Source organism: Ornithorhynchus anatinus, chromosome 2 (assembly GCF_004115215.2).
Source record: "Ornithorhynchus anatinus isolate Pmale09 chromosome 2, mOrnAna1.pri.v4, whole genome shotgun sequence".
Classification (NCBI taxonomy): domain Eukaryota; kingdom Metazoa; phylum Chordata; class Mammalia; order Monotremata; family Ornithorhynchidae; genus Ornithorhynchus; species Ornithorhynchus anatinus.
The window spans coordinates 148,092,996-148,107,077 of record NC_041729.1 but is presented as its reverse complement, the minus strand read 5'-3'; the positions used below and the strand labels follow the sequence as shown (position 1 = coordinate 148,107,077).

At 41.8% G+C, this 14,082-nt stretch overlaps 1 protein-coding gene across 1 annotated transcript in view; it reads left to right on the top strand.

The window, feature by feature from the left end:
• Window positions 1-14,082, top strand: part of ABCD2 (ATP binding cassette subfamily D member 2) — a 106,199-nt gene that overhangs the window by 69,673 nt on the left and 22,444 nt on the right. Inside the window, exons 7-8 of the mRNA XM_029047226.2 lie at window positions 1,029-1,174; window positions 11,449-11,533. Coding sequence (XP_028903059.1) covers window positions 1,029-1,174; window positions 11,449-11,533 — 231 coding nt within the window. The remainder of the gene's footprint in view (window positions 1-1,028; window positions 1,175-11,448; window positions 11,534-14,082) is intronic.

Here is a 14,082-nt window from a genome sequence, read left to right as displayed (position 1 = left end):
ATAGGTCTTTGGTTACTGAAATTCTGAGGAGTCTGCCTGAGAAATGCCTTCTCACACAAAATTGATTTTCTTTTTTAAAAGCTCTTTGAAACACGAGAGTAACAGGTGCTATTCATGCTTAGTTTGAATTTATACACTGTGCAACTGTAACGGTCATTAGGAATGGTCTATATGTTTTGGAGAAATTGGTTAGAAGTTGGATGACAAAGTCAATTTGGAAAAAAAAAGGAAGAAAACGTTCTTCCTCTTTCATGCATTCATCGTATTTATTGAGCGCTTACTGTGTGCAGAGCTCTGTACTAAGGAAAGTAAAATTCTATCACTTCTATCCACTTGTTTCACAATTTGCCTTAATTATATGAAGTCAGTAGACTCCTAAGATTCAGTGTAGGACTTGGGGTTTTAAATCTTAGAGAAACAAAAGTATTCCAAAAGTTTTTAACCGGGTGTTTCCCTTTTTTTATTTTTACATAGTAGTAATGGCTTGCATTAAGTACTTACTGGGTGCTGGAAGAGAATTCACAATGGGAATTAGACACAATTCCTGTCTCTCGGGGCCTCTCAATCTAACAAATCTACCTGACTTAACTGTAGTAACTGTACACTATTTGAAATTTCCATGGTGTTGATGTAGAGTTCTTCGATAAATTGTTTTATTTTTCCTTGTAATCATCATGCTCTGGAAAACAAAATTACAAATGACTGTAACTAATACAAACTGATTTTTGATGCAATGTGCAAATGGGAAAATGAAGCTTAAGCAGTAATGCAATTTATATTTAACGGCCTACGGTATCAAATCGTTTTTATGACATGCTTTAAGTGTGGCTGCACTCCTAATCTATTCTTATGTAAACCATATATCGTCCTGTAGGCTGAGAAAAGTACCCATCCAAGGATAATTAGAGTTCTCATAACCTGGTGTTTAGAGTCCGCTGCATGGTTTCCAGTCCACCAGCTTGATACAGTGAGTAAACAGACAGGAGAAATGAGTTAGTACCGTTCTTTTTTGTGTATTTTTTTTACAGGCCGTATATGTCCATTGGAACACTGCGGGATCAAGTCATTTATCCCGATTCGGTAGATGACATGCATGAAAAAGGATATAATGACCAAGATCTTGAAATTATCCTCCATGATGTCCATCTCTATCACATAGTCCAAAGGGAAGGAGGTAAATTCTCTACTTTTTTTTCTTCCAAGTACTGATGCTTAGAAAGGAAGGGTAGTCTAGTGGATAGAGCACAGGTCTGGGAGTCAGAACTGCCTGGATACTAATCCCGGCTCTGCATTTGTCTGCTGTGTGATCTTGGGCGAATCACTTAGCTTTTCTGTGCCTCAATTACTACGTCTGTAAAATGGGGATTAAGACTCTGAGCTCCATGTGGGACAGGGACTATGTCAAACCCAATTTACTGGTATTCATTCATTCAATAGTATTTATTGAGCGCTTACTATGTGCAGAGCACTGGACTAAGCACTTGGAATGAGCAAGTCGGCAACGGATAGAGACAGTCTCTGCCGTTTGACGGGCTTACGGTCTGATCGGGGGAGGCGGACAGACGAGAACGATGGCAATAAATAGAGTCGAGGGGAAGAACATCTCGTAAAAACAATGGCAACTAAATAGAATCGAGGCGATGTACAATTCATTAACAAAATAAATAGGGTAATGAAAATATATACAGTTGAGCGGACGAGTACGGTGCTGAGGGGATGAGAAGGGAGGGGGGAGGAGCAGAGGGGAATGGGGGGAGAAATAAGCTGCGGAGAGGTGAAGGGGGGGTAGTAGAGGGAGTAGAGGGAGAAGGGGAGCTCAGTCTGGGAAGGCCTCTTCTGGGAAGGCTTCCCATGGGTGAGTACAGTGCTGAGTGCATAGTAAATGCTTAACAAATACCACAATTTGTGGAAATTATTTCAAACAGCATTTCAAATATCACTTCATTTGGTTTCTTCCAATAAGAATGAATAATATTAATTCATAAACTACATTATTTCTATAATATTATATGTTATCAGGATTCTTTGTTTGACATGGTGACCTCTAGCAGGAGAGATGCTGTCAATTAAACGTAACCACTTGGAAGTGGGGATCCAATCCCAGAGCAAAGATTTCCTTCCAGCAGAAGCAGTAGTGTGGCCGAGTGGAAAAAATCACAGGCCTGGGAGTCGGGGGACCTGGGTTCTAATCCTCGTTCTTCCACGAGCCTCCAATGTGATTTGGGGCAAGTCACTCAATTTCTCTGTGCTTCAATTTCCTCATCCATCTCTGAGCCCTTTGTGGGACAGGACTGTATCCAACCTGATTATCTTGTACATACCCCGGTACTCAGTACAGTACTTGGAACATAGTAAGAGTTTAACACACACCAGTATCATCATCAAAGTACATGCAGCCAGAGGGAGGAAGGGATGTGGTGCATAGAGAAGCGCATAATAAGCAGCATGGCCTCAGAAGCAGCATGGCCTAGTGGCACGGCCCTGGGAAGCAGAAGGACCTGGGTTCTACTCTCGGCTCCGCCACTTGTCTGCCGTGTGATCTTGGGCAAGTCACTTTACTTCTCTGGGCCTCAGTTACGTCATCTGTGAAATAGGGTTGGAGATTGTGAGACAGGGACTGCGTCCAACCTGATTTGCTTGTATCCACCCCAGCTCTTCGTACAGTGCCTGGCACATAGTAAACACTTAAATTCAACCATGATGATTATTATTATTACTATTATATTAGTATACAGTAATGTACTATTATTATTACTAATGATAATAATAATAATAATAATAAAGCACTGGGGTAGATATAAAATAATCAGATGAAACATAGTACTTGTAAAATGGGGGATTCGGTACCTATTATCCCTCCCCCTTAGACTGTGAGCTCTATGTGGGGCAGGACGGGTGTCCAACCTGATTATCTTGTACCTATCCCAGTGCTCAATATAGTATTTGGCAAGTAGCAAGCACTTAACAGATACCATTATCATCATCAAAATACATCAAGCCAGAGGCAGGTAGAGATGTGGCATCTAGAGAAATGTATTTGTAAATCACTGGAGAAGATATAAAATAATCACATGAAAAATAGCCTTGTCCCAGAATCTAAGAGGGAATGAGAGGAAGTATTTTATATCCATTTTACAGATTAAGAAACTGAGGCACGGGGAAGTTAGGTGACTAGCCCAAGGTCACACAACAGACAAGCGGTAGAGCCGGATCTCCGGTCTCTTATTACCGTGCTCTTTCTCTTTTGATCCTTTTTAAGGAGTGACTGAAGCATGTGAATTTCAGGACATTTTGTCACCCTCCTACTATATTTTAGCTATACAGACTTAACCAGTTTTAGGTACAGAGATCTGCACTTACCCGGTGAACAAAACTCTTTGAACTGCATAATAAGAATCGCAGAATCACATTAGATTTATATCCAAGAGTCAAGATTGGAAATCACCTGTTGATTTAGGAGGGAATAGATACAGTGATCACACCCATGGCATCGTTTGCAGCGATCCATCATTTACAAATTCCCATCTTCAGTTAAATAATGTATTTGATCATGTAGGGTAATAGCCTAGAGAGGAAATACCATGCTAACAAGTGCTAAACACAGGTTTGATTCAGAGATCAGATATCTCATTGTGAAACCAGGTGGATTAGCAACAGTAAGTAGGTAGTGCTTTCTGCAAATTAAAGGAAGCAGATTGAATCAGACTTGGGAATGTTTATGCCTCTTTTCCATCCATAAAACAGGTACAGCCGGATGCTCACGGTAAAAGAAATTTGACACTAAAGTAGCCTTTCAGAAAGGGCCAGAGCTCTAAACAATACGAAGGATCTTTTAAAGGGTAGATTTTTAGAAAAATAATTTTGGAACTATTAATAGTGTTTGTCCTTGGGCAGCAAGAAGGCACTTAGATCTGCTTATCACATAATAAAATCCCAAAGTAGAGGTTTTAACATGCTTCATTAAAAACCAGTTCTGCCTGCTTTTAAGCCATGGGACTCAAACCCAATCTTAATGAGTTTCCAGAAAAATACTTTATAAATAGTGAGGTATACGTGACCAGCTACATTTAATAAATTGATCACTTTTGGGTCATTCAGTGACTGATTTAAGGCTCTCGGGGAACAATTTGTGAGAGGAAGGTAGTGACACCGTATATCAAGTTGGGACGTTCAAGTTCGAATCAGTCAGTCAATCACTGCTATTTATCGAGTGTTTACGTGTACGGAACACTTTACCAAGCGCTTGGGAGGGTACAGTACGACAGAATTAGCAGACACATTCTCTGTCCCCAGCGAGTTTACAGGCTAGAGAGGGAGGCAGACATGAATATAATTAACTAATCTAAACAATATAAAAATATGATTATGAAGGGTTAATAAACTGATTCTAGTGACCCGAAGCTTCCCTCTTTTTGGCAAGATCAGAACCATTAAACCAGAGACCTCAGCAAGTGTGATGATGAATTTTTTTGGTTTTATTTTTTAGTGTATACCATAACACTCTCTTCATTTTCCCCCTACTGGGTGGTGTGAGAGGTATTTGACATACTACATTGAAATTCAGAATTCAGAATTAAAATTTTCTTTGCTTTCAATGCTTTGCTCAATGGTCTGTTCCTGTCTCCTTCCATACTGTAGCCATGCTGATCCAAGCTGATCCTATCCTGCCTAGACTATTCGGGAGTCTCCTTGCTGACTTCCCAGCCCCTTGTCTCTCCCCACTTCAGTCCATACTTTACTCTGCTGCCCAGATCATTTTTCTACAAAAAATGTTCAGCCCATGTTTCTCCATTCCTCACGAACCTTCAGTGGTTCCCGACCCACTTCCACATCAAGCAGGAATTCATTAGCTTTAGAGTATTCAATCAGTTCTCTCCCACCAAACTTAACTGGAGGATTTTCTAATACCTGCTCATGGGTTCTAATTCATTCATTCAATTGTATTTATTGAGCGCTTACTGTATACAAGTATACAGCTCTGCCCGGCTCTACCACTTGCCTGCTGTGTGACTCTGGGCAAATCACTTTATTTCTCTGGGCCTCAGTTACCTCATCTGTAAAATGGCGATTAACTGTCAGCTCCATGTGGGACAGGAACTGTGTCCAACCCAATCGGCGTGTATCCTCCCAGTGCGTGTATCCTCCCAGTGCTTAGTACAGGGCCTTGCACATAGTAAGCGCTTAACAAATATCAGAATTATTATCTAGGAACTGTATTAGGAACAATAACCCTGACTACAAACTCTGCTGCTCTGATGCCAGTCTACTCACTGTCCCTCAATCTTGTCTATCGTGCTGCTGACCCTTGTTGTGGGCAAGGAATGTGTCTGTTTGTTGTTATAGTGTACTCTCCCAAGCGCTTATACAGTGCTCTGCACACAGTAGGTGCTAAATAAATACGATTGACCGACTGACTCCTTACACATCCTCCCACTGGCCTGGAACTCCTTCCCTCTTCCTATCAAACGACAATACTCACCACCTTCAAAGCTCTCCTAAAATTACATCTCCTCCAAGAGGCTATTCCAGATAAATCCCTCATTTCCCCTTCGCCTCTTACCCTCTGCGTCTCCTGAGCTCTTGGATTGGTACCCTTTAAGCACTTGATATTCACCTCAGCATCACTCCCACATCAATTTTCTGCGTATTTACAATTTATTTTCATGTCTCTCTCCCCATCTCGACTGTAAGCTCTGGTGGGCAGGGAATGTGTCTACCAACTCTGCTGTATTGTAATAATAATTATTATTATGATCATTATTATGGTATTTTGTTAAGCGCTTACTATGTGCCAGGCACTGTTCTAAGTACTGGCGTAGATACAAGATAATCGATTGGACACGGTCCTTGTCCCACGTGGGGCTCATAATCTCCAGCCCCATTTTACAGATGAGAGAACTGAGGTACGGAGAAGTTAAATGACTCACCCCAGGTCACACAACAGATAAGTAGCAGAGCCGGGATTAGGAACCATGACTTTGTGAGGCCTATGCTTTATCCACTGTGCGACGCTGCACACATTAAGCACATATTAAATATGACTGATTGATTGGTAGACATTTCAGAAGGAATGTTTTGGGTCCAGCCTGTTTTCCCTTCTTTCTGTAAACTGAACCCATCTTACTGAAGCAAGAAGCCAGAAACTTTTGTAAGCATTCATTGCTTGTGACAGGTTTGCCAAATATTTCTTATCTATGATCAAGGCAAGTCATTTAACCTGTCTCTATCTTTTTCCCTATCTGGACCATAGGGATAATAATCCCTACCCCTCCCGATACGTACAGAGGGATCTTGTGAAGATGAAATGAGATAATGAATATGAAAGTACTTTGAGTTCCTAGGAAGAAAGGCTTTACATATATTCAAGGTGTGATTATTGTTATTACCATTGTTATTTAAACAAGCAAACTCTTTTATTTCCACTTATGGGAGTAAGGAAAAAGAAACTTGATTGGAGAGTTGAAATCAGTCAGTAGTATTTACTGAGCACTTGTGGAAGTAAACCTTTTACTGACCATTTGGGAGAGTGCAACAAAAGCAAAAAAAAATGCATTTGAGAGAATGGGCCTGGGAGTCCGAAGGACCTGGGTTCTAATTCTGGCTCCACCACTTGTTTGAAGTTTGACCTTGGGAAATTCACTTAACTTTTATGCGCTTCAATCAGTTCATCTTGTTGTGGCAATGGAATATGTCTTTTATATTGCTAGATTGCACTTTCCCAAGTGCTTAATACAGTGCTCTGCACACAGTAAGCGCCCGATAAATGCAATTGCCCGACGGACTGACCGAAGCTTGAGGGTTATAGCTGCTCCTGCTCGGAACATAACCTTTGGTGACGGGGGAAGGGGGCAGCACCCTAGGAGGACTTGGGCGACTAACAGCAGCAGTGGGGTGACCAGGAACAGCCCCCCATCAGGATAGCAGCTTGGGGACACCCCCATTGGGTTTGGACAGTAGTATTCAATCAACTGAACAATCGTATTTATTGAGTACCTACCATGTGGAGAGCACCGTCCTAAGTGGTTGGGAGAGGACGAACCAACAGAAACGTTCTCCGCCCGTAAAGTGCTTGCAGTCTAAAGTCTAGTAGCTGGCGGGGTACCCAGGAATCAGGGAGAAGCCCAGTGTCGAGGGAGGGAAAGTGTTTAATTTGTGGGTTTGTGTGCGGGTGTGTGTGTATCCCCTCTCCGTTGTCATCGTCATCATCATCATCGTCGTCATCATTTCTGGCCTCACCACTTGTCTGCTGGGTGACTTTGGGCAAGTCACTTAACTTCTCTGAGCATCAGTTACCTCATCTGTAAAATGGGGATTAAGGGTGTGAGCCCTAAATGGGAGCCCGCTGTGGGCAGGGATTGTCTCTCTTTGTTGCTGAATTGTACTTTCCAAGCGCTTAGTACAGTGCTCTGCACACAATAAGCACTCAATAAATACGATTGAATGAATGAATGACAGGGACTGTGTCCAACCCAATTAACTTGTATCTACCCCAACATTTTGTACAGTGCTTGGCACATAATAAGAGCTTAACAAACGCCCCATTATTATTATTAATGGTTTTTATTGAGCAGTTCGTATGTGCAGACCGCCTGGGAGAATATAACACAACAGAGTAGACTTAGCAGACGTTCCCTTTGCACAAATGTCTCCTCTGTCTCCTCATCATCTCCCTCCCACAATTTGTTTCCTTTGACATCTGATCTCTCTCTCTCTGTCTACCTTCATCCCTCCTCTCCTTCTTCTCCTTTCGTCTTCTGTCTTAGTGATTGGGAGCCCCTAGAGGGACAGAGTCAATGTCCAATTCCATCCTGTATACTCTTTCCCAACACTTAGTGTGGTGCTCTGCACACAGTAAGTGCTTAATAAGTACTATTACTACAGATCTGACCTGCTGATCATCTCAAGCCCCTCGGTCGAAAGGGGTCTCTGAGTTCTGGCAAGGTGAAGTGGGCTGGCCTTCCAATTAATCAAGGCTATTTGTTGAGTGCTTCCTGTGTGTAGAGCACTGCAAGAAGAAGTTAGTTGAGTACACTTGTCAGCTGTGTGACTGTGGGAAAGTCACTTCTCTTCTCTGTGCCTCAGTTCCCTCATCTGTAAAATGGGGATTAACTGTGAGCCTCACGTAGGACAACCTGATGACCCTGTAGCTCCCCCAGTGCTTAGAACAGTGCTCTGCACATAGTAAGCGCTTAACAAATACCAACATTATTATTACAATACAATAGAGTTATTAGGCAGGAACCCTGCCCACAAGGAGGTTATAATCTACTGGGGCAAAATTTCAGGTCTTTTTTGAGTTTTTCTCTGACATGTTGGGAAATAGCAGGTGCCTCTGTGTAGATAATGACCAACTGCAGTCATTCATCTACTGCCTTTTTACTGTGTTAACATTTAATCATGCAAAAATACACATAATTTTCCCACTTACACAGCAGAGATGAAAAACCTCTTCGGTTATGCTACTAGGAAGCAACTAGGAGTAAAACCCTTTATAAATATGCTAGCCTTTGCTTTTTCCCATGCTGTTGAAGATATTTGGCATTATAATGAGAAACGTTTCTGTACCTGGTAAAACCCAGGCCGCAAACCTGGGTCCTCTAACGCCAAACTACTCACTATACCTTGATATTGTCTCTCTCACCGTCGAACTCTCGTTCATTTCTTCTCTCCTACCTGAAACTCCCTCCCCTGCTTCATATCTAACATACCACTACTCTTCCTCGCTTTCAAAACCCTACTAAAACAATATCTCCTCCAAGAAACCTTCCCTGAGCACTTTTCATTTCCCCACCTCGTTCTACCTTCTTTCGGCCTTAAATTTGAACTTGGGTCTGAATCCCTTAAACACTTTGATGCACACCCCACCCCTAATCCCACAACACTTACATACATATTTTTCTACTCTGTTCCTTCCTCTCTATGTAATTTCTTTTAAATCCCATCAGTCTCCCTAGATTGTCAGCTCCTTGAGGGTAACATTCATGTCATCTAACTCTACTGTATTATATTCTCCCAACTACTTAGTACAGTCAATCAATGACATTTATTGAGTGCTTACTCATTTCCCTACTCCCTCTCTCTTCTGCGTCATCCTTGCAGTTGGATTTCTACCCTTTATTCACCCTACCCTCGGCCCCAGAGCGCTTTTGATGATATCCATAATTTATTTTAATGTCTGTATCCCTTTGTAGACTATAAGCTCCTTGTGGGCAGGGATGGTGTCCACTAAGTGTGTAATATTGTACTATCCCAAGCTCTTTTCACAATCCTCAACACACTGTAACACTCACTAAACACGATTGATTGAGTGTTTGTACTTTCCCAAGTACTTTATCACAGTAATCAATTGGTTGATTGATTGATTATTGAAAGTACAATATCATTGAGTTGGTAGACAGAGATCCCTGCCTTCAAGGAGCTTACAGTCAAGTGGGGAGGACAAGGCTCTGACCATGGTAAGCACTCAATAAATACTATCTGATCTTAATATAGTGCCCGGCACATAGTAAGCACTTAACAAATACCATGATTATTATTATTATTACTATTAATAATAATAATGTTGGTATTTGTTAAGCGCTTACTATGTGCCGAGCACTGTTCTAAGCGCTGGGGTAGACATAGGGGAATCAGGTTGTCCCACGTGGGGCTCACAGTCTTAATCCCCATTTTACAGATGAGGGAACTGAGGCACAGAGAAGTTAAGTGACTTGCCCACAGTCACACAGCCGACAAGTGGCAGAGCTGGGATTCGAACTCATGAGCCCTGACTCCAAAGCCCGTGCTCTTTCCACTGAGCCACGCTACTATTATTGATCTTTCCCCCATAATTTGATTTTCACTAGCAGTAGCCCATATTCATCTATTATTGAATAACAGTGTGGTTTAGTGGATAGAGCTTGGGCCTGGGAGTCAGAAGGACCTGGGTTCTAATCCCAGCTCTGCCACTTGTCTGCTGTGTGACCTTGGGCAAGTCACTTAACTTCTCTGGGCCTCAGTTACGTCATCTATAAAATGTGGATTGAGAGTGTGAGTCCCTTGTGGGACAGGGACTGTGTCCAATCTATTCAAATTGTATGTATCCCAGAGCTTAAAACAATGCCTAGCACATTGTAAACACTCAAGTACCAAAATATTATTAATAATAATAATAAAGTATAAAGTTTAAGAAATGTGTGGAGTAAGTACTAGACGAGAACATGAAGAATGCCTGCAATCTATCCAGAAATGTATGTCTGATGGTAGAAATAAAGGATGTGTTACCTAGCAACCTTAACTTTTCTCTCTAATAATCCATCCTGGTCTATAGTTCAGGTCCTTGTTAATCCCTCTGAATCTTCCTAGTATCACTAAATTTTCTTCTAAAGTTCATCCACAAGGAAAATTACTCAGAAATAGGGAAGAACCCCCTCATCCAGGAAAATCAGCGTAATAATAATAATAATAATGGCACTTGTGAAGCACTTACTAAGCATTGGAGTAGATACCTGTTAATCAGATTGGACACAGTTCCTGTCCCACATGGGGCTCACAGTCTTAATCCCCATTTTACAGATGAAGTAACTGAGGCCCATGAAGTGACTTGCCCAAGGTCACGCAGCTGACATGTGGTGGAGGCAGGATTAAAACCCAGGTCCTTATGACACCTAGGTCCATGCTCTATCCACTAATCCATGCTGCTTCTCACACATGCCCAGGAATCACACACATGCCCAAGCTCTAAAAAGGGAAATGCGAGAAAAATTTACTAAGTCCTGCTTTATCTTTCTTTTTCAATTAGAAGTTTTGGTTTGAGAGTAAATAAACTGAGGGCAAACCAGAAGTTCCAATCTTTTATTTTACATACAGTGACACAAAGGGAACAGGAATCTCAGTAGGGAGGAAGGGAAAGGGATGAGAATTGGGAGGGGGCTGTCCACAAAGAGTTATTAAGGTAGAACGCCTCGTGTAAAGAGCATGGACATGGAATTCAGAGGACCTGGGTTCCAGTTCTGGCTCTGCCATTTGCCTACTGTGTGATCTTGGGCAAGTCACTTAACTTTTCCATGCTCCAGTTTCTTCATCTGTAAAATGGAGATTAAATGTCTGCTCTCCCTCCCCCTTAATAGTGGGCCTCATGAGGAATAGGGATTCCAACCAGATTTATCTTGTGTCTACTTCAGCTCTTAATACAGTACTTGACACATACTAAGTGTATTTAGCAAAGAGCATAATTATTAATATCATTACTTATTTTGTAATATTGTCGCTCAACATTTCCCTAAATCGGCATTGACTCTACAGTCCCAACCTCAATCACTCCAGGAATGTTGAAAAGATGGGATATAATGTACAGGATTACCTTTGAATTTACTGTACCTATAGAATAGATCTGAATGTGGCATAAGAATGTTAACCAACACTAATTTGTAACGTTTGGATGTTCCCATTGTGTCTGCCTCTTGGAAGGATGGGATGCCATTATGGATTGGAAGGACGTCCTGTCAGGAGGAGAAAAGCAGAGGATGGGCATGGCTCGCATGTTCTATCACAAGTAAGTATTCTACGTATTTATGTACAAGCCTTCATAAAACCAGAAAACGTTCCGGAGGAGTTGTCGGTTGACCCTTCCTTAGCCGATGACAGGGACAGCTGATTAATGCCCGGACCTTACGCCTCAAGGTTGTATTCGTGGGTGTTCATCTAGGTCACTAATTCCCAAACTTCTTTGGCTTTGAGTCACTTCAAATGTTCCAAAGAATATGGGGCAGCTTCATCAAATTTTGAAATCATAGTATATGTGGAAGTTGGATTATCACTAATCCTATTCAGTGAGATGGCCCAGTAGATAGAGCAAAAGCCTGGGAGTCAGCTACAACACTTGTCCGCTGTGTGACCTTGGGCACGTTACTTCGTTTCTCTGTGCCTCAGTTACCTCATCTGTAAAATGGGGATTCAATACCTGTTCTCCCGCCTACTTAGCCTATGAGCCTCATGTGGGACCTGATTAACTTGTATCTACACCAGCACTTAGAACAGTGCTTGGCAAATAGTAAGCACTGGAAAAATACCGTGATTGTTCATTTTATTATTATTACTATTATCCCTCCCTCTGCAGCATCTCTACTGGGTCTTACCCACTACACACTTTGATACTAACTCCAGTTCCACCCACAGCACTTGTGTATATATCCTTATTTTTGGTTGCTTCTCCTATCTGTAATTTATTTTAATGTCTGTCTCAGGGATTGTAAGATCCTTGAGAATGTTATGGACAGGGAATATGTCCGCTTACGGTTATATTGTACTCTCCCAAACGCTTAGTACAGTGCTCTGCACCCAGTAAGTGCTCAATAAATACAGTTGAATGAATGAATTTTACTAATTCTCTTGTATTCATTCAAGTGTTTAGGACAGTGCTCTGGGTACAGCAGGTGCCCAATAATTACCCTTGATTGACTAATTGATTTAGCACCGATTTTTCAGAGTCACACAGTTTTACCTTTATGCTTCCAAGTTGACCTGAGCAGAATTTTGGAGTCCAAACTAAGCAGAGGAAATAGCTAGTATCTCAAATGAACTGCCTGGAGAAACTGAAGAAGGCAAAAAAGTGGCCTGGCCAGTGGGAATTAGAAGAACTCAACTGATTTTTCTCATTCCCTTATCACTTCTCTTTGTCTATTTTCCCTCCAATGGATATTACAGATTTTTATGGCACAGGCGGATGTTTTGAAGGTTCTGTCAGTAGTTTAATGTCCTGTTATATTGCTCAGAGAAATCCAGAACGTGCTCAGTTATCTGCAAAGATGATGCAGGTGATTAAGTGTAGCAGTAAAACCCCTGTTCTTCACAAAAGACACCCTGTTACCCTAGGAAAGACCTTGGTAGCAGCGTATGTCTGAAGAAGGAGCCACTTTGGCTGATTAGGGCCAAGCTCTCCTCAAGAAGCTGGCAGGAGAAAAGACAGCAGAGAGAAATAGAGGTGAAAGCCTGGGCTTTGAAATTGGATTTTGAAGTCTGTATTAGAACTTCGACGTGCTTAGGCCATAATCAGGAGGATCCGGGCTGAGGAGGGGAGGAGGAAAGTGCCTGGTGCCAAACTGAGAGGAATGAAGAACGATCTAAGGCAGCACAGATAATCCTCTTGGCAGTTAATCCATATGTGGAAAACTGGGAGGGTACCGATTTCTGAAATATAAACTACTAGATTAATACAAATTAGTGTGAGGAACAGCCGATTATGCTATCTAATCCTCCTGATGCAGACAAAAGATTTTTGCGTAGATCATTTTTTGTGGTGCTTCTTTCCTCAGATGTGGGTAGTGGGATTCAAGTGGGAACTTTAGAGTCTGACATTTATGAACAGCTGTTACCTGCTTTCACCTCCAGCCTGGAGCCTACCCATAAACTCCCATGTAACTCGACCGCTGTCATAGCTGGGGAAATAAGATCGGGGAAAATGTGAATGGAAAATTCTTACTCTGTCAGCGAATTAGGTTCAACAGTCTGAAGCACACAAGGCCCGACAAGAAATGCCAATTGAAGAAGATGATAAGTGCCCACCGTAATATTCATGATATATCCGTCTATGATATTGCTAGGGTAAAGAAATCGAGAGAAAAAGCAAAAGAAGTAAGAAGTGTTATGCAACAAGTAATAAAAACAAGTAAGAGCATGGACCTAAGAGTCAGAGGATATGAGTTCTAATTCTACGCCTTACGTCTCTGGTGCTCTGAGTGTCCGACTTGGGTTCTCTTTTGCAGGTTTCTTTCACATATGTCTACTCATGGGGTATTTAGGGGACACAGTCGTTGCCATTCCACTCTACTTCCCATTCAAAACTAAAAGCCAGAAAGCCATTTTTCCCAAGGCAAAGGAGATGAATTGAGTGATGGCAAGATGTAGTCCTTCCCCTCCCACACGTGTGTGTTTGTGTGTAGTTGTGTCCCTCCCTTCCTGTCTGTCTCTCTTTCTTTTACCATTCCTCCATTCTCTCTCTCATCTCTGTCTTTTGTTCTCTCTCAATCTTGGCTGTGTTTCCTATTCCTTTAATAATAATAATGGTATTTGTTAAGTGTTTACTATGTGCCAAACACTGTTCTG